Source organism: Palaemon carinicauda, chromosome 12 (genome assembly GCF_036898095.1).
Source record: "Palaemon carinicauda isolate YSFRI2023 chromosome 12, ASM3689809v2, whole genome shotgun sequence".
NCBI lineage: Eukaryota > Metazoa > Arthropoda > Malacostraca > Decapoda > Palaemonidae > Palaemon > Palaemon carinicauda.
This window is the reverse complement of record NC_090736.1, coordinates 131,492,638-131,517,342: the sequence shown is the minus strand read 5'-3', so window position 1 is coordinate 131,517,342 and position 24,705 is coordinate 131,492,638. Positions and strand designations below refer to the sequence as shown.

The 24,705-nt window shown below is 41.3% G+C and overlaps 1 protein-coding gene across 1 annotated transcript in view; it reads left to right on the top strand.

The window, feature by feature from the left end:
• LOC137651286 (retinoblastoma-binding protein 5 homolog) overlaps positions 1 to 24,705 on the top strand; it is a 144,835-nt gene that overhangs the window by 27,160 nt on the left and 92,970 nt on the right. Inside the window, exons 3-5 of the mRNA XM_068384555.1 lie at positions 289 to 406; positions 21,979 to 22,089; positions 23,535 to 23,713. Coding sequence (XP_068240656.1) covers positions 289 to 406; positions 21,979 to 22,089; positions 23,535 to 23,713 — 408 coding nt within the window. The remainder of the gene's footprint in view (positions 1 to 288; positions 407 to 21,978; positions 22,090 to 23,534; positions 23,714 to 24,705) is intronic.

The window sequence follows — 24,705 nt, the reverse complement described above, 5'->3', positions numbered from 1 at the left end:
ATTGTTATTTATGGTTTCAAATTTAGCAATGTACTGTATTATGATGCAAATTACTTTATAGCTTAGCAGTTAGATTATGAAATAAGGTATAGTACTGTTCAGTACTGTATAGGTCATTTTGCTATACCTAGAGATGACACAGACATTTATAACCAATTTAAAACCTGTGTCCTTTGCAGTACAGTATTTACAACATTACATGTATGGCAAATATAATTCTTTATGAATAAAGTAATGATAAAGACTGATTTTTAGGAATTCAATTATTTCTGTTTCTTTCATCCACAGTTGGTCCAGAGGTGGTTATAAACTAGTTAGTGTATCTACTGACAACAACGTTTGCATCTGGGACGTATTAACGGGTGAATGTGATATGAAATACAGGTTCCCCTCACCTGTTTTGAAGGTACACCAATTTAAGTCTTTTGATACATAGCTGTTCTCCAAATTTTCTAGAGAAACTTTTACAGTAATTTCTGTATGAACATTTGATTAATTGTGACTGTAGGGTATTCAGTTTTTTGTCTGCTTACAAATGTAGTGCATGCATTGTTATTGTTATTATTGTTTTTATGATTATTGTTATTATTATCATCATTACTGTATTATTATTATTATTATTATTATTATTATTATTATTATTATCATCATCATTATTTTGCTAGCTAAACTACGGCCCTAATTGGAAAAGCAGGATCCCAGGGGCTCCATCAGCAAAAAATAGCCCTGTGAGGTAAGGAAATAAAGAAATAATTAAGCTACAGTATATGAGAAGTAATGAATAAAGCTTATAAAATATCTTATAAGTATTTTCATTAGTACAGTACAGTATACTGTATTATTCATAATGGGCTTAGTAAAAACTTAATTTACATGATAAGCACAGTTATATAGAATAAAATGTCCATAATTAAAAGGTTAAGTACCATATAGATAAGATGGGAAGATAAGAGGTAATTATTTCTTCACACATGCAAACCCTTCCGTCTATGTATATTAGTTCTGGTATAGTAGGAACCTAGTCATAAACTTTTTAATGCGATGTGTTAACATCTCTCTTCTAATTAGGGGGATGTAGACCAGCCACCCACTCACACTCAGTGCGTTTTGTCAATTTTTGTTTTGGCTCAGCAAAGTGAAGATAGCAAGTTTCGTTCTCTCGTAAACCCACTTTTCTCTGGCCATAAACTTACCTTATTTTCTTTTTCCTTGATTTTCTGGGGACTGCTAATAGGCAGGTTTGTCCTGGCATAACTGGGCACTCTTGCAGCACGTTTATGTTGATAAGGAAGACTGATCCTCACAGTCTTTTCCCTGCATGCAGATGACACTCATGTACTCAGGCCCCTCCCTGCGAAGTGCCAGGAGTAGTCATTCTCCCAGTGGGAGTGGATTGCTAAGCGACGGAAGAAGTCTATATGGAATTTTTCACCTGATTCCTCAAAGTCAAAGAAATCCTGACTTCTTTCTCTAGAATGCCATTCCCTCACTGAGGCGTCCTCTCCAACTCCTTGCCCACTTGAGAAGTATGTGTCAGGTTCAATATGGAGTCCCATCCATGCCTGGGTTCCCCCCGAGGTAAGCGTGCATGCTGAACTTGCTCAGCATGCTGGGCTCGCCAGGCACGTGAAGCCTTCGGCTCCTCCACCCTTCTAGGCTGGTTGCCCTTCTCTCCAGCATGGAGAGGTTCTTCCTCGCTAGAGTGGTCTCCCCTCGAGTGCCTCCGACCAGTCCCTTTCAAAGGCTATGGTGTCGGTGTGCATCGTCGCGCACTTGCCAACAACGCGCAAGAAGGGTTGCCGGGCAAGCTCCTACTGCTAACAAAGGTCTGGTCACTTTTCTCCCCGGAAAGATCCAGCAACCGTCCCTTCATTCGCAAAGGATGTACCATGGTTCCTAGAGCTCAGTTGTGAAACAGGCGGTTGTTGACTGCGTCCCAGTGATAACAGAAGAGGTCAATTCTTGACCCATCACTATCCCTCTCACGCTGTCTGAATTGCCTGGAAGTTCCAGTCCACCCATGGATTCTAGGTGTAGGGGTATTGTCTCCAGGTATGCTCCTCCTCCTGTGGTTCCTCTTTTGCCACTCGGGTGCTTGTCTATGTTCTCTTAGGCTTCTCTTGAGCAGCCTGATCCCGTTTGTGAAAAATTGGGTATTATCCCAATTAAGCCAACCAAGAAGCAAAGGAAACTAAGGCAGGAGATTCCTCCTCCAAGGGGTACCTTGCACTGGAGAACAAGCAAGTTGAGATATCTTGAGGGAGGTCTCGTTTACAGACAACTACTGGTTATCCCCAGTGGAATTCGTTCGAACTAAACCAATTGCTCAGCCCCCGGAGCCTATGTTGGCCCTACAACAGGCTTTGCAGCCAGCAGGGGATCCTCAGAAGGAGACTTCCTCTCTCCATGCCTCCTTCGTGTCTAAGGCCCGCGAGCGGAAGGACGTGAAAACTCTTCCAGAGAACGGTGCTTTGAAGGCTCTCGAAACCCATAAAAACAGAAGGGTGTTCTTAGTTCGGTTCTAGACCCATCGTTGCCTATGGTGTAGAAACTCCTCTCCAGATCTCGTGCCCCTTGCCTTGGCTAAGAGGGTCAGTAAGTTGCATGGTCTTTCCTACAACATGGCCCAATCAAGGTGGATGGGGCCAGCTAACCTTCAACTTTGTCCCTGAGTTTGTAGCTAAACCTCAGATTCTGAATGTTGCAGAATCTAGGTTTAGGCCCTTTGAACGTAACGGGTGATTCTGATCAACTTACTGTGTCCGTCCTGTGAAAGTGTTAAGGCTGTATTTCAAACGCATATCCGAAGCTTGCTCACATATCAAATGTTTGTTCGTTAGCACAAGCAAGGTCAATAGGAGAGTGAAGAAAATCAGCTATCTCTGCATGGATTCAGAAGGTCATCGATCATGTCTTGAATCCTGACTCTCCACAACATGATCATAGACCCAGAGCTCAAGACGTTAGGGGTATAAGCACGTCCCTAGCTTTAAAAGGAAACTTATCTGTGGCGCAGGTCTTACAAGCTGGTGTCTGGCGATGTCAGACCACCTTCATTGCACATTACCTGCGAGACCTAACGCACAGAAGCATAGATACATTCTCTCGGTCCTGTGGTGGCTGTTTGCTGCTCAACAAGTGGTATAGTTACCTCACCTTACAGGACAAGCAGCAGTTGGTTAAGAGCAGACGTTACCCAGTGTTAGTCATGGATGAATAGATAAAATTACATGCCTTCCCTTCCTTCATCTTCCCCTCTCTTGGGGCATACCATCTGGAGGACTGCAGGTAAACACCATTTAATTTGTTTAATTTGAAATATGATATAAAAGGAGTCGGGTATTGCCTAGGTTTAAGTTTGAAGTATTCAACATACTTTATTTCTACCTGGATAGTCACAGTGCGTAGGTTCCACTCATTCACCTTAACCGTTCAGGCCATCAACTCCCCAGCCAACCAGATGGAGAGTTCTTGAAGTGTCAGGGTGCCTTTCTCATGTTCAAACAAGCTCAGACTTGCATCCCAGATCAAGTTTCCAGCCAGTTGGGTTTTGGACTTCCACCCTCCTAAGGGTGAGTCTCCATAGTAAAGAGCGAAGTTTTTTTGTGTGTGTAGGAACAAATGACAAATTTGGAAGTAATTTGTATTTTTTCTATCTATACAAACCTGAGCTCTTTACATATACTTGGCTTGTCATCACCTGTCCCCCTAGTAGTCGTGCCTACAACCAAGAAGTGATGTAATGCACGGGGTGAGTATGTGAGTGTGGTGGCTGGTCTACCCCCAGCTACCCCCGCTAACTAGCAAAGGGTTATTAACACCACATTAAAAAGTTTATGGCTAGATGCCACCTAAGCTGGAACTAATATCCCTAGTTGAGATGCTAGCACTAGAGAGTTACTGGGTCCTTTGACTAGCCAGACAGTACTACATTGGATCCCTCTCTCTGGTTACGGCTCATTTTTACTTTGCCTACACATACGGAATAGTTTGGCCTATTCTTTCCACATCCTCCACTATCTTCATACAACTAGGAGTTCACTACTGCACTGTTATTGTTCAGTGGTTACTTCTCTTGGTAAGGGTAGAAGAGACTCTTTAGCTATGGTAAGCATCTCTTCTAGGAGGAGAACACTCCAAAATCAAACCATTGTTTTCTAGTCTTTGGTAGTGCCATAGCCTCTGTACCCTGGTCTTCCACTGTCTAGGGGTAGAGTTCTTTTGCTTGAGGGTACACTCAGGCTCACTATCCTATCTTATTTCTCTTCCACTTTTTTTTTTTTTTTCATATTTTATATATGAAAGGTCTATTTTAATGTTGTTACTGTTCTTAGAATATTTTGTTTTATTCATTGTCTTTTAGTTTTATTGGCTTATTTCCTTTCCTCACTGGGCTATTTTTTCCTGTTGGAGCCCTTGTGCTTATGGTATTTTGCTTTCCCAACTAGGATTGTAGCTTAGCTAGTAATAATAATAATAATAATAATAATAATAATAATAATAATAATAATAATAATAATAATAATAGTAAAGAGCACAGGTTTGTATCTTTAGGAAAAATACAAATTACTTCAAAATTTGTCATATTTGGTTGAGAATTAACAGCTAATGATAATGGATTATACAGTATAACATTGAAGGAACTTTCTAATCTTCCCAATTTTTTCTATCCAAAATTATCATAGATACAAAAAAGAATAATGGTTACAGTACTGTAATTGTATTGCAGCCTGTATGATAAGCCTTTAGTTAATTTGCACAAGAGTTTTCATGTAACCATCTTTAAAGTTGCATATAATTCCTTAAAAAGTTTCCAGTACAGTAGTACCTCAGTTTAAGAGTAACTTTTAATACTTTTGAAGAATGGCTGCTGAGTAATAGTGTAGAGAAGTATGAAAAATATAGAGAGATAAATGTAGAAGTAAAGCGCAAGGTAAGTGAGGCAAAGAGGGCAGCTGACCTAAGGTGGGGTCAGGGACTTGGTCATTCGTATGAAGAGATTAAGAAGAGGTTTTGGAAAGAAGTGAAGAGAGTAAGGAAGGCTGGTTCAAGAATTGAAGAGACAGTGAAAGATGGAAATGGAAGGTTGTTAAAAGGAGAGGAGGCAAGGAAAAGAGGCCGGAATATTTTGAAAGTTTACTGAATGTTGAGGATAATAGGGAGGCAGATATAATTGCTGTTCCAGGTGTTGAGGTGCCACTGATGGGAGATGAGAATGAGAGAGAGCTTACAAGAGAGGAAGTGAAGAGAGCACTAGATGAAACGAGAGTAGGAAAAGCATCTGGTATGGATGGTGTGAGAGCTGAAATGTTGAAGGTTGGTGAGATTGTTTAATATGTGTTTTGTGTTGTCAATGGTACCAGTAGATTGGGTTTGTGCATGTATTGTACCACTATATAAGGGTATGGGAAATGTGCATGAATGTTGTAATTCAAGTGGTATTAGTTTGTTGAGTGTAGTTGGAAAAGTGTATGGTAGAGTACTGATTAATAGAATTAAGGATAAAACAGAGAATGCAATCTTAGAAGTACAGGGTGGTTTTAGAAGAGGTAGGGGTTGTATGAATCAGATTTTTACGGTTATGCAGATATGCGAGAAATATTTAGCAAAAGGTAAGGAGGTTTACGTTGCATTTATGGATGTGGAGAAAGCGTATGATAGAGTTGATAGGGAAGCAATGTGGAATGTGATGAGGTTATATGGAGTTGGTGGAAGGTTGTTGCAAATAGTGAAAAGTTTCTACAAAGGTAGTAAAGCATGTGTTAGGATAGGAAATGAAGTGAGCGATTGGTTTCCGGTGAGAGTGGGGCTGAGACAGGGATGTGTGATGTCGCCGTGGTTGTTTAACTTGTATGTTGATGGAGTGGTGAGAGAGGTGCATGCTCGAGTACTTGGACGAGGATTGAAACCGGTAGACGAGAATGACCATGAATGGGAGGTAAATCAGTTGTTTGCGGATGATACTTTATTGGTTGCAGAGGAGGAAGAGAAGTTTGGCCAATTAGTGACAGAATTTAGAAGTGTGTGAGAGAGAAGGAAGTTGGGAGTTGATGTGGGTAAGAGTAAGGTTATGAGATGTACAAGAGGGGAAGGTGGTGCGAGGTTGAATGTCATGTTGAATGGAGAGTTACTTGAGGAGGTGGATCAGTTCAAGTACTTGGGGTCTGTTGTTGCAGCAAATGGTGGGGTGGAAGCAGATGTACATCAGAGAGTGAATGAAGGGTGCAAAGTGTTGGGGGCAGTTAAGTGAGTACTAAAAAATAGAGGGTTGGGCATGACTGTAAAAAGAGTTCTATATGAGAGAGTGAGCCTACCAGAAATTGAATGTGTTTGAGATGAAGTGTCTAAGGAGTATGGCTGGTGTATCTTGAGTAGATAGGGTTAGGAAGGAAGTGGTGAGGGTGAGAACGGGTGTAAGAAATTAGTTAGCAGCTAGAGTGAATATGAATGTGTTGAGGTGGTTTGGCCATGTTTAGAGAATGGAAAATGGCTGTCTGTCAAAGAAGGTGATGAATGTAAGAGTTGATGGGAGAAGAGGAAGGCCAAAGTTTGGATGGATTGAGTGAAGAAAGGTATGGGTGATAGGAGGATAGATGTGAGGCAAGAGAGCGTGCTAGAAATAGGAGTGAATGGCAAGCGATTGTGACGCAGTTCCGCTAGGCCCTGCTGCTTCCTCCGAGGCCTTAGATGACCGCGGAGGTAGCAGCAGTAGGGGATTCAGCGTTATGAAGCTTCATCTGTGGTGGATAACGGGGTAGGGTGGGCTGTGACCCCCTAGCAGTACCAGCCAAACTCGGTTGAGTCCCTTGTCAGGCTGGGTGGAACGTAGAGAGGAGAGGTCCCCTTTTTTGTTTTATTTGTTTGATGTTGGCTACCCCCCAAAATTGGGGGAAGGTCCTTGGTATATGTATGTATGATGTACTAGCTTATCGGTATGTGAACATTGTATTGTTCTGCAAGCAGAAATTTTTCTCTGTATACATATTTTTTGTGGACAAGTGTTAACAAAACTAGCACGTAATGCACAGAAAGCAGTTTTGTGGTATCTATACGGCAACCAGTCAGTGTTCATGTGATTTTTACTCCTTTTTGTTTTGCCTTGCTTGTTCCCCCCCCCCCACCTCTCTTGTGCTCAGACATTAACTCTTCCACTCTACAAGAAGAACATATTTGGAACTTCTTTGTTGAGCTGTGACCTTGTGCTCTTTATGGAATTTTGATTACTATTATACACTGTTAAGTTAACAATATAGTATAATATTTAGGCAATGGCTCCCATGATGACTAAGATAGACTGTAAGATGATGATTACCATAGAGGTAAAAAACGAAATTATCGAGAAGCATGAACAAGGTATGCGTGAGGCAGATCTGGCAAAAATGTACAATCATCCAACATTGTCAATTTGTATGATTCTCTAGGAAAAAAAAAAACTAAAGTCAATTTATGTAGCGAAAGGGGGCCTGACATTGATGAATGTCACAGGGCTCGGGTTAATTACATAATAATACATGATTGAAGGCGGTGAATTAGACGATTGTTACATCGTAAGAGGATTTATTGTCTTAAGTTAATTTTCACAAAAAAAATGCGCATAAATCTTCTTCAAAGCGAGCGAAATAGAACTTTAAATCTTGATATTACATAACAGAAGGATTACAAGTTTCTCGCTGGCTCTTGAATGATTTCATCAGTCAAACACAATGGAATTACCTTTTAACTAATACAATAATTACACACATGGAGAGCGGACACTCAGGGAGACATTTATATGACTACGAATTATAATAAAAAGAAATCGTTGGAAGTCGTGTGGCGTATGGACGTCCGCCATGGTTGAGGTGGGCTTACCATGGCAGGTGGCCCTAGTGAGGGTTGCCCACTCACGAGTAGGACTCGAACTTAACTGCTTTCGACTCACTCTGAGTCTTCTTATTTCCCCTGCATTGCTGGAGGGTCTGAGGGCTTGTCTTGCCTAAGAGTAGCAGTGGCAGATGATGTAACCGCACCATACTGGTTCTCACTCTGCATCCCCTCTCCATGATGTACCTGTTGACATGGAAACAGATTCAGTACACGTGTTCTTGGGTCAGCAAATACCCAGCAATATTGAAAGCAACTCGAACTGCTTTCCACAAAACCCATGGATCAGGCAGACAATATCATAGCTCGGCAATATCGCCCTACTTCCTGCGCATTTACTTTATTGTTTAACCTTAATTACTTAAAATTTGTGATATAAAAGCATTAATTTGTCTGCGACATGAAACAACGACCACATGTATTTGATATAGTAAATTTGTTACTCATGTGGAGCAATGAGAAACAGTTAGCTGGAAATACAATTATTATCGGAGAATCCAAGAGCCTTCAAAATGCTCAAGGTGCAAAAAATCAACTGAACATTATGTGGCAGTCAGACAACAAGGCTTGGGTGACTACCATTTTTGTTTGTGGAACTGGTCAATGATGTATTTGGTGCTGAGGTTAAAAAGTATTTTTAAACATCTGACTTACCCGGTGGATATGTATATAGCTTAAGTCCCTGACGTCGCGGCAGAAATTCAAAACTCGCGGCAATCGCAGATTGAGTAGCCAGGTGTACCACCAGTGAGCCCTCACGCGACGGTACTTAGTACCACTCCCTGTATCTTCAGATTTTCCCTGCCGCCCACGCAGGCAACATCATCGGATATTCACTCGTTATTAACCTGAATTTTGGCTGTTATCTTGGTGATGTACTCCTAAATTGGTTTTTGGCATTCGCTTATTTTGGTTTTGTTTGGTATTTGATCGCTATGTTTATAGCTTAAGAGGTAGGATTAGAAGTTTTTTCAACCTACAGTACTGTAAACTAGCAAAGAACATGATGGCGGTAGGTAAACACCCCGCCTACTCTATGACGTCGCAGTTATATGACGTAAGCTATAGTATGCTTGTAATTTCTTTCTTTTTTTTACAAAGAATGATAAGTGAATACTGTCTTACAAAGTATTTAAGTTTTATAAGATAAAAGGATTATGTTGTTTTAAGAAAATTTTTGTCCTTTTAGTATAGTTTCTTTAGATAATCTTCGATCTGTTTTCAAAGATTAACTAAACTAGCGTTCAGTTTAATTTACACTACGCAGTTCTCAGTCAATCGATACAGTATTACAAATTTCTTTGTATCGTTATTTATGAAAAGTAAATTCTTAAAAACCAAAGTATTTAAGTTTTTTAAGATAAAAAGGAATATGTTATTTTACATAGATATTTGTCCTCTTAGTATTTTTTCTTTAGATAATCTTTTTGCAGAGATTAAAGAAAATTAGCGTACAGTTAATTTTACATTACGTAGTATTCATGACAATCGATATAGTCTCAGGATTCTTTGTATCGTTGTTTACTTGTTCGTTTTTGGGAATACTAATATTTTTCCTATAATATATATAGATGTTCCAATTGTAAAATGTGGCAAATCATCTTTTATTGGAAACCCTTAAGTGATAAGGGTTGTTTACTTTTATATATATATACTTTATTCCTATATCTGTTCATTTAATATTTTATATAAAATATTTTGTTACATTTTATATAGGATTCAGAGAATACCTATTGCTTACTCATTCAAGCCCTTGACAGAATAGTAAGATCTCTCACAATGGGCATGTCTACTTTTGGTCTTATGTCAAAGAGTTCAAAAGTGCAAGTTTTTAGTGCTAAATTAGTGCAGTGAATTTATGCAATACAGTGGAGGGTGCTTCTCCTCGGACCTGTCGTTATCCAACCCTTAGACCTCTTCCAAGCTCCCCAACCCCTTGGTGAAGAAATGTCGATCAGCGAAAGGAAACGAGAGGCATTAGCTTGGCGCCGAGCTTCTTGTAAGACCTGAGCAGCAGTCCCCTCGAGCGTTCTTGTTGACGCTTCCCAGAACGCTCGCCCTCGCCATAGGTAAGGCGAGGTAAAAGTGTTATCTTCACTGTGTTGACTCAGTTCACAGACAAAGCTGGCATCTTACGTATTTCACTTCCTTCTAGATAAATGAACTAGCGTCAAGAAGGACGCCGAGCGTTAAGGAATGGATTACATCACGCCAAGCGTTGAGTTGCTGGAAGTCATTACACGTAACACGAGCGTGACGTCATCGAGCTTCCAGCAGGACGTCATTAAACAGGCATGACGTCACCGAGCTTCCAGTAGGACGTCGAGCATCCAGCAGGACGTCAAACGTCCAGCACTGCTAATGATGCTGTAAGAGTTTGACACAATGTTTGGAACTTTGGATGAGCGATTATTCTAAACACGAACGTCATAGTTCCGAGCGTCTGAATCGTGAGCGCCATTGTTCCTAAAATCATGTGGCGCCGAATGTCAAGTACAGTGATACCTCTGGATACGAAAGTTTCTGCTTACGAAAAATTCAGGGTACGAAAAGCGATACGAAGATTTTTATGCCCCAGTATACGAAAAAATTTTCAGGATACGAAAAGCTTACGAGATCCCAACTCGTCGCTGAGAGTAATTTTAAAAAGCGCCCGCCGCCAGACTTTGAACTTGGGTAAACTCACTTACAGCCTCCCTCTCACCCATTGGTTATCTCCCTACTCAGATGCTAGCTGCCCCCATAAGATCCTGCTTTCCTATTGGTCGGCAACTATCCCACCATGCTTACGCACGGGCGTTCATCTCTCTCTCTCTCTCTTTTCGTTCCGACTGCGGTATCGTTAACATTGTCTTCGTGTGCTTTCGCTTGTTTGACATAGTGTTAAATACATTCGTACGCCACGTGTTATCGTTATTAAACATTCTTTACTGTGTACTGTACTGTATTAGTGTTTATTACATAGTATATAACGTACGTGGTGTATTATTGAGGTTAATACTGTAGCCATGGATCCCAAGAATGTTGCCGAAGGAAAGAAGAAGAAGACGATGCTCTCGATGGAGACGAAACTCGAAATCGTGAAAAAGTACGAGTCTGGCATGCGTTTAAGTGTGCTCACCAAGGAGTATGGCCGGAATCCGTCTAGGATAGGCACCATCCTGAAGCAGAAGGCGGCCATCAAAGCAGCGACACCTTCTAAGGGCGTCACTATTTTCTCCAACAAGAGAACCCATGTGCATGACGAGATGGAGAAGCTGCTTCTGGTGTGGATCAAAGACAAAGAGATCTCAGGAGACACCATCACTGAGACTACAATTTGCCAGAAGGCCTCCGCCATTTTCGGTGATCTCGTTTGTTCTCAGGCCGAAGAAGGGGCAGGAGAAGGAACATCCCAGCAGGAACCCCCAGAGTTCAAGGCTTCTCGGGGGTGGTTCGAGAAATTCAAGAGAAGGACTGGTATTCATTCAGTGGTACGGCATGGGGAGGCAGCCAGCTCGGACACGAAGGCCGCCGAAGCCTTTGTTAAACGTTTGACGAGTTGACTCTGCAGGAAGGCTACAGTTCGCAGCAAGTTTTCAATTGCGACGAAACTGGGCTTTTCTGGAAGAAAATGCCTCGTCGGACGTTCATCACGGCGGAGGAGAAGAGGCTACCCGGACATAGGCCTATGAAGGACAGGCTTATCCTTGCTTTTTGTGCAAACGCCAGTGGGGACTGCAAGATAAAGCCCCTGCTGGTGTACCATTCTGAAAATCCCTGAGCTTTCAAAGCCCACAAAGTTATCAAGGAGAATCTTCCCGTGATGTGGAGGGCGAATGCTAAAGCCTGGGTAACGAGGCAACTTTTTATTGATTGGGTGAAAGTCTGCTTCGGTCTTACTGTCCGAAAATATTTGGAAGAAAAGCCCCTCCCTATGAAATGTCTGCTGGTGTTGGACAATGCTCCAGCTCACCCTCCTGGCCTCGAGGAATATCTTCTGGCCGAGTATTCCTTCATAAAGGTCCTGTATCTACCGCCTAACACCACCCCTCTCCTCCAGCCCATGGACCAGCAAGTTATTTCTAATTTCAAAAAATTGTACACGAAGCATCTCTTCCAGAGATGTTTCCAAGTGACAGAAAGTACAAACCTCACTCTGCGTGAATTCTGGAAAGATCATTTTAATATTGTGATGTGCCTCAAACTCATCGATCTCGCTTGGCAGGAAGTTTCGAGGCGTACCCTGAACTCATCTTTGAGGAAGCTGTGGCCTGATGTTGTCTCTGCACGAGACTTCGAGGGGTTCGGCAAGCCTGGAGGCGAAGCCGAGATCGTTGACGATCCTGAACCCATTCAGCAGTCTGAGGTGGCTGACATCGTACATCTTGGTACGTCCATGGGGCTGGAAGTTAGCACCGAGGATATAGATGAACTTATCGAGGAGCACCACGAGGAGTTGACGACGGACGACCTGAAGGAGTTGGAGACGATGCAAATGAGTGTTGTTCTAGAGCAGTTCTCTAGCGGTGATGAGGAGGATGTTACACCTTTGAAAACGTTAGACATTAAGGAAATTCTCGCCTGTTTCCATAAAATGGCAGACTACGTCGAAAAGGAACATCCTGAAAAAGTTTATACCAACCGTGCGCTTCAACACTGCAATGACGTTTGCCTAACGCATTTTAGAAATGTGTTGAAAAGTAGGCAGAAACAAGCTTCCATGGATAGTTTCTTATTAAAGAGGCCAGCTGTATTAGTAGGCCTAGACAAAGGTGAAAGTGAAGAAAAGAAACAGAAAAGAGGAAGCGACAGAGAAGTAGAAGCTGAAAGTAAAGAAAAGAAACAGAAAAAAAGTGATGAAGTAGAAGAAATTTAGAAAATGTGAAAAACGTAAAGTTATAAAAAAGCAAAAAAAAAAAAATTCAATTTTAAGTTGTATGTTACCGTTAAGTGTTAGAGTAATTTTTTCTTTCATTTTATAGTTTTCCATACGTAATGTTAAGTGTTAATTATTTCTGCCATTTTTTTATTTTGTAAAGTTTAAGTGTTAATGTGTTAAGTGTGTAAATTATTGTACGTAGTCTGTCAGTTGTTACGTTTTCTGCCTTATGCCATCCTCCTCTGCTGCGACTTCGCTATCGGACATCGTCTCAATCAAAAGGTAAGTTTCAACTTTTTTGTTAATTAACTTTACCTTTTTTTTTTCAGGGTATCAACCCTTAATTTATGTGTAGAGGTAACAATACACCTTCACTGATCCAAATGCTTTACATACAGTACCGTAACTTTTATACAGTAGTAAAGAAAATGGACCGTTTTCTTAGGGCTTGGAGGGGATAACTAGGCTATAACTACATTGTTGAATAATCTCATGGTGGTTTCTGGAATGGATTAGGCTGTTTTTAACAGTTGGGTTAATTATTGAATGATAGAAATGGCTGCATTGCATGTTTATTACTACAGTTTAGCGTGTTTATGAAAGAAAAGGTGTCTTTTCGTAATAAGGCTTGGAACGGATTAGGCTATTTACATGTAAAACGCGACTCAGGATACAAAAAAATCAGCATAGGAAACCGTATCCTGAACGGATTACTTTCGTATGCTGAGGCATCACTGTAGTTGCATGGCGTCAAGCGTCCTACAGTTGGACTTGACGTCGAGTGGCAAGCAGTTAAATAGGATGCCGAGTGTCTAGCATAGTTTCGAGCGTCTAAATCGTGAGCGTTTAGTCGCGAATGTTTAGTCGCGAGCGTTTAGTCGAGAGCGTCTAAATCGCGAGCATTTAGTCGCGAGCGTCCAAATCGCGAACGTCATTGTTCCGAGAGTCACGTGTCGCTGAACGTCAAGCAGTTGCATGGCGTCTGGCTTCCAACAGTTGAACTTGACGTCGAATGTTAGGCAGTTAGACGTGACACCGAGTGTCATGCAGTTCCATGGCGTCAAGCTTCCAGCAGTTGGACTTGACGTCGAGTGTCTAGCAGTTAGAGGTGACACCGAGCGTCAATCATTTGCATGGCGTCAAGAGGCCAGCAGTTGGACTTGACGTCGAGTGTCAAGATCGCGAACGTCTTAGTTCCGATCGTAATGACCGTGAGCGTCTAGCATTGGAACAATTGTTACGCTAGGCGCTATATTAAAAGATTTAGAAATAAATATTAACTGGATAGATATTATTTTCTCAGACCAAGGCCCGCTTGAACTAACTCTTGGTGTCTGTTGGAGGGTGAGAATTAAACCTCTAAAAGCATTGAGGCCAGAATTCAGGACCTTAGGGAGTTGACTCCTAGAAAACAAGACATCTCTACCTTGATTAGAGACTTGTAGGAGGAAGGGATTGACGATCTCTTTTCCCTTATTTATCTTTTAGTGGAATTCTCTTAGGAGAAGTTCCTAAGATCCTTCTCCCTTCAGTTGACTTTAAGAAACTCATGAGAGTTTTTTTCTGAAGAGTTTCCAATTTATTTTGTGCCTGCTGCTCCTCGTCCCGCCTTCAGAGTTTTCGCTAAGGAAGGCGTCGAAGGAGTCTCTGTTTACTAAGATGGTGCTGGTAGGGCAGTGCAATAGCACATCCTCAATGCAGTATAAAGAGCCTACTGCAGATGTTGGTGTAGCAACACTTTCAGCTGGAGCAGCAGGAAGTGCATTAGTGCTTTTGTGAGAGAAGGCAGTGTACCTTTTTTGCTGTGTGCTTGTGGATTTAGGTCTTTGGGGTCTTGAGTCTGATCCTCCGTCAAAACCCTGAGCAACAATGCTGCAGTACAACCGGCTTTGTGAGAGAAGTCATTGTACAAAGAAAAATTCTCGATCATCTAATAAAGCTTGAGGATGATGGGAGACTGGATGCGATGAGGCATAAAAACCTATGAATCCAGCTTCCTTATCAGGTATGCCAGGATAGCAAAGGTGGAGGTTTAGACACGTTAAGGTCGAGGACCTGTTGGCAGTTCCATAGAGGCTTTTCCAGCCCCCTGGGTGGATCGCTGAGTCTCTTAAGGAATTCAGGCAATGAAGCAGGATAACTTTGCACCATCCCTTTTTTCTTCCTCTCTTCTCCCTCAAGTGTTGGTAAAAAGACACAGGTTTTGGTGTCTAAATCTGCAAGAAAGTTTCTATATACTTTTTCTCTAAACTGCACAGTCAACAGTAGGAGCCAGACTTAACTACTTCTAGTGAGCCTGGGAGAGGAGAGGAGCAGACCTTTGGTCCGTGCTATTACTAAAGGATGGATGCAAAATCTTTTTCCTAGTGAAACCTCCTTTATTAGTTACTCCAATAGACCTCTCTGCCAAATACAGAGAGGAGCCTAAGAGACAGACTATGCAACATCAAATGTCTCTCTTTTTGGAGAGGGAGGCTATTGTCCAGTCCTGGATGTCACTGCTCTCAACGCCTTCGTTCAGAAGACAAAGTTCTCCACGGAGACATCAAAATCAGTCCTTACAGCAGTAGGAAAGGTCCACTGGATGGTCTCTTTAGACCTCCAGGATGCTTACTTCCACATCCTCATCTATCCGAACTTCAAGCAATACCTGAAGGTTCGTGTATAGGAGGAAGTTGTCCAGTTTTAGGCTCTTTGTTTCAGTCTAAGCACCACCCCTCAAATAGAGGGTGCGTCTGTTAGGACTTGTCTTTCTTCTAATCCATAGACCTCTTCCAAGGAATGTCGACCTTAAAACTTCTTACAAGCTCCCTATCCCCTGGGAGAAGGAATGTTGAACGACAAAGAAAACAGAGGCTTTAGCTCCCGAGCAGACGCCTCCTTGAGCATACCTATTGACGCTTCTCTGGACGCTCACCTTCATCATAGGAAAGGTGAGGTAAAAGTTTTTTCATCATCTTCGGATGACGCAGCACCCAGACGAGGCTGGCGTCAACTTCCGGACCTCTGAAGAGGAAGGTGGACATGGTCAATCAGCGTCCTATCATGACACGCAAGCTTCTGGTTGTAGTCTTTTGAGCAGTCCTGAGCGTTTTTTCTTTCTGCCAAAGAAAACTCTCCTACCTAACATCCTTTAAGGATGTCGGCAACTGTCAAATAACGTCCAACTCACCCAGTTCAAGACAGTTGTCTGAGCCTAGCATGACATCGGTGTATGCTCCTTCTCCACCGTTAAACTGGTTATCGTCTTCTGGACGCTCTGCGTGTTTTTTAAACGGTGTAGAAAGAGAGCTTGTGGTAGACGTGACGTCTCCTGTACCACAACAGGTTGACTTGACCCTATTTTTATTATGCTGCAGATATGCAACAGAAGCTCTCTCCGCTCATGCTAGTTTATCAGCCTGCGAACAACAAGAGAGTAGCATGCCTGGTCCCTGAGCTTCAGGTAACTTCACACCTGGACACCAAGCGTAGTGAGGCTACTAGTCGAGATGTTCTAGATGACGAACGTCTTTACAACTCCCTAGTTAAATGTCGTATTTTAGCCATTTTAACCCAAGGAGTCAAGCAGACAGACGTGACGTCGAACGTCCACCTAACGGGACGTCGAGCTTCCAGTGGAACATGACGTCCTGCAGGACGCCATCAAGCAGAATGCGACCCCGAGCGTCAAACAGCTCGTGACATGGACTTGTATGCATTTCCACTGTTCTATTCATTACAAAGTGATGCAAAAATTTGTGTCACACGAAAAGAACGGATTAACTCTAGTGGCTCTCTTCTGGCCCTCGGAGAATGGTTCACAGAGGTACTGCAATGCATGGTAAACTCTCAAAGAAGTCTTTCATTAAGAGTGATTTACTCACTGTATTCATGGCACAAAGACTTGGACCTTTCTAATGTTTAAGACCTACAGAAACTTCTCAAATTGTTTGAAACATCAAAGCAACAGCTCCAGGATTCACCAGTTTGGAATCTGAATATTGTCCTGAAGTTCACTATGAGTGACAGGTTTGAGCCCTTGCATTCAGCTTCATTTAAGGACCTCACGACGAAGAATCTATTTTTGGTCAGTCTGGCGACAGCTCACAGAGTCAGTGGGATTCATGCTTTTAGCTTGAACGATGATGATGATTGATTTTTTTTTTTTTTTTTTTTTTGAGATCACAAAGCTATCTGCTTATTGCAGTTAGGCTTTCTCACCAAGAACAAACGCCCTTCTCAACCTTGACCCAAAGCCTTTGAGATTCCAAACCTTTCGGATGTGGCTGGCAAGGAGTTAGAGAGAGTCCTGTGCTCAGTAAGAGCCCTGAAGTTATGTCTGAACTGAACGAAAGAGTTGCGAGGCTAGTCGGAAGCTCTTTGGTGCTCGGTCTAGAAGTCCTCGTTACAGATGTTGAAGAATGCTCTTTCATTCTTCATCAGGCTCTTAATTAAGAGGCTCATGCACTTTGCAATAAGGCAGACTGCAAGTTTTTATAAATGCCAAAACGCTTGAAGTTCAAACTGTAACAACCTCGGTAGCCTTCAAGCAGAATAGATTGTTGCAAAGCATTAAGGACACAACCTTTTAGAGGAGTAAATCTGTGTTCGCTTCACATTATTTGAAACGTGTCCAGACTCTTTTTGAGGACTGCTTCACTCTGGGACCATTCGTAGCAGCGAGTGCAGTAGTGGGGGAAGGATCCACCACTATGTTCCCATTATCCTAATACTCTTTTCTTCTCTTGGAATTGTATATTTATGGTTGCTTGGAGATTGGTCGACAGTCTTCCACAATCATTGATTTTAGCAGGTGGTCAATTTTGTTCCTTGAGAGAGCCTGGAACAAGGGTATTGGTTGAGGTCCTGTCAACATAAAGGTTTTTACACTGGTTTGACAGCTCCTAGAGGTCATCAGTCCCCTAAGTGGATCGCTGGGCCTCATAAGGAAAGCGGACTAATGACTAGTATCATAAAAGTCAGCTTCCTTATCAGGTACGAACCCTTAAGCTTGTTATTTAACTCTTAAGTAATATTCCAACAATGTTGGCTGTCTCTGACCCTCCACCAAGGGTGTCAATCAGCTATATATATATATATATATATATATCCACCGGGTAAGTCAGATGTTTAAAAATTATATTTTCATTATAAAATAAGTTTTTGAACATACTTAACCGGTGGATATATATAATTTAACTCCCTCCTCCCCTCTAGAGACCTATGGGCATGGAAAATCTGAAGATACAGGGAGTGGTTCTAAGTACCGTCGCGTGAGGGCTCACTGGTGGTACACCTGGCTACTCAATCTGCGATTGCCGCGAGATTTGAATTTCTGCCGTGATGTCAGGGACTTAAGCTATATATATATCCACAGGGTAAGTATGTTCAAAAATTTATCTTATAATGAAAATATCATATCATGGAGAAGAACTTTCCACTCCAAGCCTTGTTACTTATGGACAGGGCTCCTGCCCATCCTCCAACTATTAAAGATGACCTAATGGAGAAGTTTAAATTCAATAGGATTTAGTTCTTGCTGCCCAGCACCACTTTAATACTTCAACCCATGGATCAGCTGGTAATCTTGAACTTCAAGAAGCTATACACAAAAGCAATATTTCATTGATACTTTGAGTTCACTTAACCACCCAAAGGCTTTTAGAAATAACATTTTCACTTTGTCATCTGCCTCAAAAAGATTGACAACACCTGGGAAGTGGTCACCAACAGAACTTTCAATTCTGTGGAGAAAAGTGTGTCCTGAAATATGCTCCTGAATGTGATTTTGAGGGATTTGAACTGATCCAAGAAGCAGGTGACAATGAAACTGTGTTCTTGGGCAAGCAGCTGATGACCAAGGAGCTGTTGGAGTTGCATGAAGAACTGCAACAAGAAGTTGCAGAGGAGATATCATCTTAGGAGGAGGAGAGACAGAGTGATAAACCTCTTGCTTTGAGTGAAATAAGGGAGTTGCTGTAAATTTGTGAAATACTGAAAAATTTTGTGGAAATACAACACCCAGATAAGCCTTTGCTAGGGTGAGCAGCGAATCTATTTACCAACAATGCAAAGTCGCATTTTGGTATGATTTCAAGGAAAAGACAAAAGCAGTCGACTCTTAATAAGAGTGTAAAAAAGATGACCAAATGTCCAAAAAGTGTAAGTTAAATAATTCAGTTAGTGATAGTGAACGCTGTTCAAGAGATACAGTGATACCTCGGTAGTCGAACGACTCTATACTCGAACAATTCGGAGTTCGACCAAAATTTTCGAGAAATTTTTGCTGCGGTGCTCGACCAAAAATTCGGTACTCGACCAGCCGAACACGTGACGACCGCATGGGCTTTGTGATGATCGCGCCATCTCGGCCACTCTCGCTTGTTCGGGAAGCATCAGTTCTCTCGAGAGCGTCACTCAGACAACGCGCGATCAGCATTCGTTGTGATTTAGTGATTTTCAGTGCTTTTAATTGCTTTTTTAGCTTTCATAATGAGTCCCAAGAAAGTAATGAGTGTTAAGGGGAAGGAGAAGAGGAAAACAGTGCGAACAACGATCGAGTTGAAGAAGGAAATTATAGCGAAATATGAGAATGGTGTACGAGTGTCCGATTTAGCGGTAGAATACGGAATGGCGAAGTCGACCATTTCTACGTTTTTAAAGCATAAAGAAATGATTAAGAAGGCGAATGTTGCAACGGGAGTTACGGCGGTAACTAAGCAAAGGCCACAAGTGATTGAGGAGATGGAAAAGTTGCTTTTAATATTTATTAAAGAAAAACAGTTGGCCGGGGAAAGTGTTAGTGAAGCGTTCATTTGTGAAAAAGCGTTGCATATCTATGAAGAATTAGTGAAGAAAAGTCCGAGTACCAGTGAAAGTGATTCATTTACATTTAAAGCGAGCAGGGGTTGGTTTGAAAAGTTTCGTAATAGAACAGGTATTCATCGTGTTACTAGGCATGGGGAGGCAGCTAGTTCGGATCAAATTGCAGCCGATAAATACGTGGGGGAATTCGATCGGTACATAAATGAACAAAATTTGATCGCACAACAAGTCTTTAATTGTGATGAGACTGGGTTATTTTGGAAGAAAATGCCAGCCAATACGTACATTACCAAGGACGAGACGAAGATGCCAGGTCACAAGCCAATGAAAGATAGGCTAACATTGTTGCTGTGTGCAAATGCAAGTGGCGATTGCAAGATCAAACCCTTGTTAGTGTACCACTCGGACAACCCCCGGGTGTTCAAACGAAATAATATTTGTAAAAGTGCACTACCAGTTATGTGGCGCTCGAACACTAAATCTTGGGTCACAAGACAATTCTTTACTGAGTGGATAAACGAAGTGTTTGCCCCCCAGGTTAAGGCTTACCTCATTGAAAAGAGCTTGCCAATGAAATGTCTTCTGGTTATGGACAATGCTCCTGCACATCCTCCAGGTCTCGAGGATGACTTGAAAGAAGAATACAGCTTTATCAAAATCAAATTCTTGCCCCCCAATACTACTCCCATACTCCAGCCCATGGACCAACAGGTCATTTCAAACTTCAAAAAACTCTATACCAAGGCCCTTTTCAGAAAGTGTTTTGAAGTGACCAGTGACACGAAGTTGACCCTAAAGGAATTCTGGAAGGAACACTTCAGCATCCTCAACTCTGTTAACATGATTGACCAAGCTTGGCGAGGTGTGACCTATAGGACATTGAACTCTGCCTGGCGTAAGCTGTGGCCATCATGTGTCACAGAGAGGGAGTTTGAAGGTTTCCAACCAGAGGCGGGTCCAAGCACTGCTACCCCTGTAATTTCTGATGACACTGATGTCGTTGAGGAAATTGTTGTCATGGGCAGGAGTTTGGGGCTTGAGGTCGACAAGGATGATATTGATGAGCTTGTAGAAAGCCATTCTACCGAGTTGACTGTGGAGGAATTGTTGCACCTGCAACAACAACAGCAGCAGGATCTGATTGTGGAGCAGGAATCTTCAGAAGAGGATGAGGTAAGGGAGGATGTTCCAAGTTCTCTCATCAATGAAATTTGTTCCAAGTGGGCAGATGTGCAGGCTTTTGCTGAAAAATACCACCCAGAAATTGCAGTAGCAAACCGGGCAGTGCATATGTTTAATGATAGTGTCATGTATCATTTTCGAAGAATACTGCAGAGGAGGAAGAAACAATTAACAATAGACCAGTTTTTCACAAAAGAAAAGAAAGCTGCTACATCAAAGCCTGTTTCTCCTCCAAAGAAGAGACAAAGAAGAGAAGAAACCCCTGAAATAGATCTGCCCACCCTTTCATTGGAGAGAGAAACAACTCCTGAAGGAGAACTACCCCGCCACATCATGGAAGGGGACTCTCCTTCCAAGCAGTAACCTCCCCCTTCCATCCTCTCCACATCCATCCCTGTATGCCATCGAACCGCTGCTCAAAGGTATGTTCACTACAGTACAGAAAATGGTTTAAAATTGTTTTATTTTAGTACAGTAAATGGTTTAAAATTGTTTTATAGGATTTTCTGACCAATTTCATACACATTTAGATAATTATTGTTGTTTAGGTACACGTTTTATTAATATTTTGGGCCTGTTCGAGTGCTTGGGAACGGAATAGAATATATACCATTATTTCTTATGGGGAAAAAAAATTCGGTACTCGAACAAATCGGAGGTCGAACACGGATCTCGAACGGATTATGGTCGAGTACCGAGGTATCACTGTAACTCCCGATATTTTACCCTCTTCTATCTTCTCCCTCATGCCAGCCACAACTCTCCTCAATGATAAAGTGCAAGCTAATTTGACAATATTTCTATTTTTATTAGAATTGTATTGTATTTATTTCTGATGTTAGAAGTTAGAATTTTTTCACTAAATTCTATTACAAATCCTATAAAAATGAGTGTACAGTCTATGCATATTTATGGACGTGTAGAATATATCGAGTGTATTTCCCTTATTTTCATGGGAAAAATTTGCTTTAGATTACAAGCATTTTAGTTTGTGAGCGAGCTCCCAGAAAAAATGTAACTCGTAGACTGAAGTACCACTGATGGAATCTAAATAGGAGTCTCAACATTGTATTTAATGAACTGAAATGTCATGGTGAAATACTAGTGGGATAAATTACCCATTTTGCAACTTATTTCATCAATCGTATTTTGTTTCATTTACGTTTTGAATCGCCTTTCTTAAAGTTAAAATGATTTTAGAGGCTCAAGAGGATGTTAAACTTCCTCAAAAGAATTGCAGTGTACCCATTGTTTGTTTCTTGCAGGTTCAGTTTCATCCACGTAATGAAAAAATGTTTCTGGTCTGCCCAATGAGACATCCGGCTGTATTAGTTAATGTTGATTCAACTCATGAAGTTGTCCCAATGGATGACGAAGTAAGTATATTTCAAATACTTGTATGTATTTTGTACTCTGGTACAATGGGTGTAATATTCTACCCCATATTCATAAATGTATACTGTATTTACACCATTAGCTAATTATCCATTTATTCCATCTGCAAAAGGTATTTCTTTTATGAGAATAGAAATCACTTCCAGCAGAAATCCAAAGTTGTATTTTTATGTGTAAGCATTTTCAGAATTTTATACCTTACAAAAGTAATCATGGAAATTTACATTGAGCTAAATCCTTCCTCTATTTGGTGTTCAGGCAAAACTATTCCTAACTATCGCCATCCCAAATACGTAGTATGCCTATTTTAAAGTATTCAGATTGCTTTGGAGTGGCAGAAGCTAGGGAAAGGTCATTGCACTATTACACTATTTGATAGAGATCAATCATATACTGTACGCATATGATCAGTATTGAAGCCCCCTCTCCTCCCAAGCTAGGACCATGGAGGACCAAGCAATGGCTGCTGATGACACATGATGTAGACTTATATTCTTCCATAATGCCATCATCTTTAGCTTACGGAGTGTATAGTTTTGGTCACCAATTAAAGCTATGCTGCCATGAGCGAGGCGCGAAATCTTGACTCAAATATTCCAAGTCTCCAATATTTCTATAAGGCTGAGCCTGAAATAAAGATTTTCATAATTTAAGATACTGTATAGTAAACTTACAGAAAGTAATATTTTCATGCATATACAGTATAAAAAGATGTGAGTAATATTTCAGCTCTCATGAGGATAATACTAAAGTTGTTTAATAAGAACTGTTTCACCTTTTCCCTTTGTGGTCTATTTTTATATTCATATTTTCAATTACAAGCTTTTGTTTTTACACTACAGAATAGGAAGAAGAGACTTGTTTATGCCTGTGTGTTTTTGTCTTTCAGAAGGAGCACTTAATTTTTTTATGGATATTGTTGTTTTTATAATAAGTCATAGCACAGTATAGTACTATAATTAGTCAAGATTTTTGTTGAAGATAATATTGATGACCCTGCTGTATTGATTTGTTTGCTTTATGAACTTGGCTACAAATCATAACAAGCTATAGAGGTATCTGGCAACCCCACAAATTAGCATGTAAGGTCTCTATTAAACAAATCCAAACCGATTTATGTGCTATGAAACAATGCCAATAAGTATGGACACATAAAAAGTGCATCTACTAAATGCCACAGTAATTTTAAGTACGATATTTTCTTTTTGTAATGTACACGACAGTAAAATAAGCAATATAATGGGGAGATTAAAAGCTACATACCTTGCCATTACTATACTGTATAGTATTGTTGAGTTGCCAGATATATCGTTTGCTAGTAATAATCTGTAATGAAACCAATTATTACCTCATTATTTGATTACTGAAATGTTTGTGTTACTTGAATTGTATAGTCATTGGCAGTGTTTCTATTTTTATCTCTCAGGATGTAAATATTGTAGCTTCTTTTGATCGCCGTGGAGACCACATTTTCACTGGCAACAGTAAAGGGAAACTATTAATTCTATCTTGCCCGGGACTGAAAGTGAAAGCATCTTTTCGAATAGGCCAAGCCACCACAAGCGCTGCAGCTGTTAAGAGCATAGAATTTGCCAGACGAACAGAGTAAGTACAACATGATGGTTCTCTTCTTGCATGTAATTAGTTGTATAAATATATATTTGCTTTTGTAGATGCAGACAATTTGTGCAATTATAAACATTGTATTAACTGTTGTACATACATACATATACCAAAGGCACTTCCCCCAATTTTGGGGGGTAGCCGACAACAACAAGAAACAAAACAAAAAGGGGACCTCTACTCTCTACGTTCCTCCAGCCTAACCAGGGACCCAGCCGAGTTCAGCTGGTACTGCTAGGGTGCCACAGCCCAACCTCCCACATTTCCACCACAGATGAAGCTTCATACTGCTGAGTCCCCTACTGCTGCCACCTCCGCGGTCATCTAAGGCACCGGAGGAAGCAGCAGGGCCTACCGGAACTGCGTCACAATCGCTCGCCATTCATTCCTATTTCTAGCACGCTCTCTTGCCTCTCTCACATCTATCCTCCTATCACCCAGAGCTTTCTTCACACCATCCATCCACCCAAACCTTGGCCTTCCTCTTGTACTTCTCCCATCAACTCTTGCATTCATCACCTTCTTTAGCAGACAGCCATTTTCCATTCTCTCCACATGGCCAAACCACCTCAACACATTCATATCCACTCTAGCCGCTAACTCATTTCTTACACCCGTTCTCACCCTCACCACTTCGTTCCTAACCCTATCTACTCGAGATACACCAGCCATACTCCTCAGACACTTCATCTCAAACACATTCAATTTCTGTCTCTCCATCACTTTCATTCCCCACAACTCCGATCCATACATCACAGTTGGTACAATCACTTTCTCATACAGAACTCTCTTTATATTCATGCCCAATCCTCTATTTTTTACTACTCCCTTAACTGCCCCCAACACTTTGCAACCTTCATTCACTCTCTGACGTACATCTGCTTCCACTCCACCATTTGCTGCAACAACAGACCCCAAGTACTTAAACTGCTCCACCTCTTCAAGTAACTCTCCATTCAACATGACATTCAACC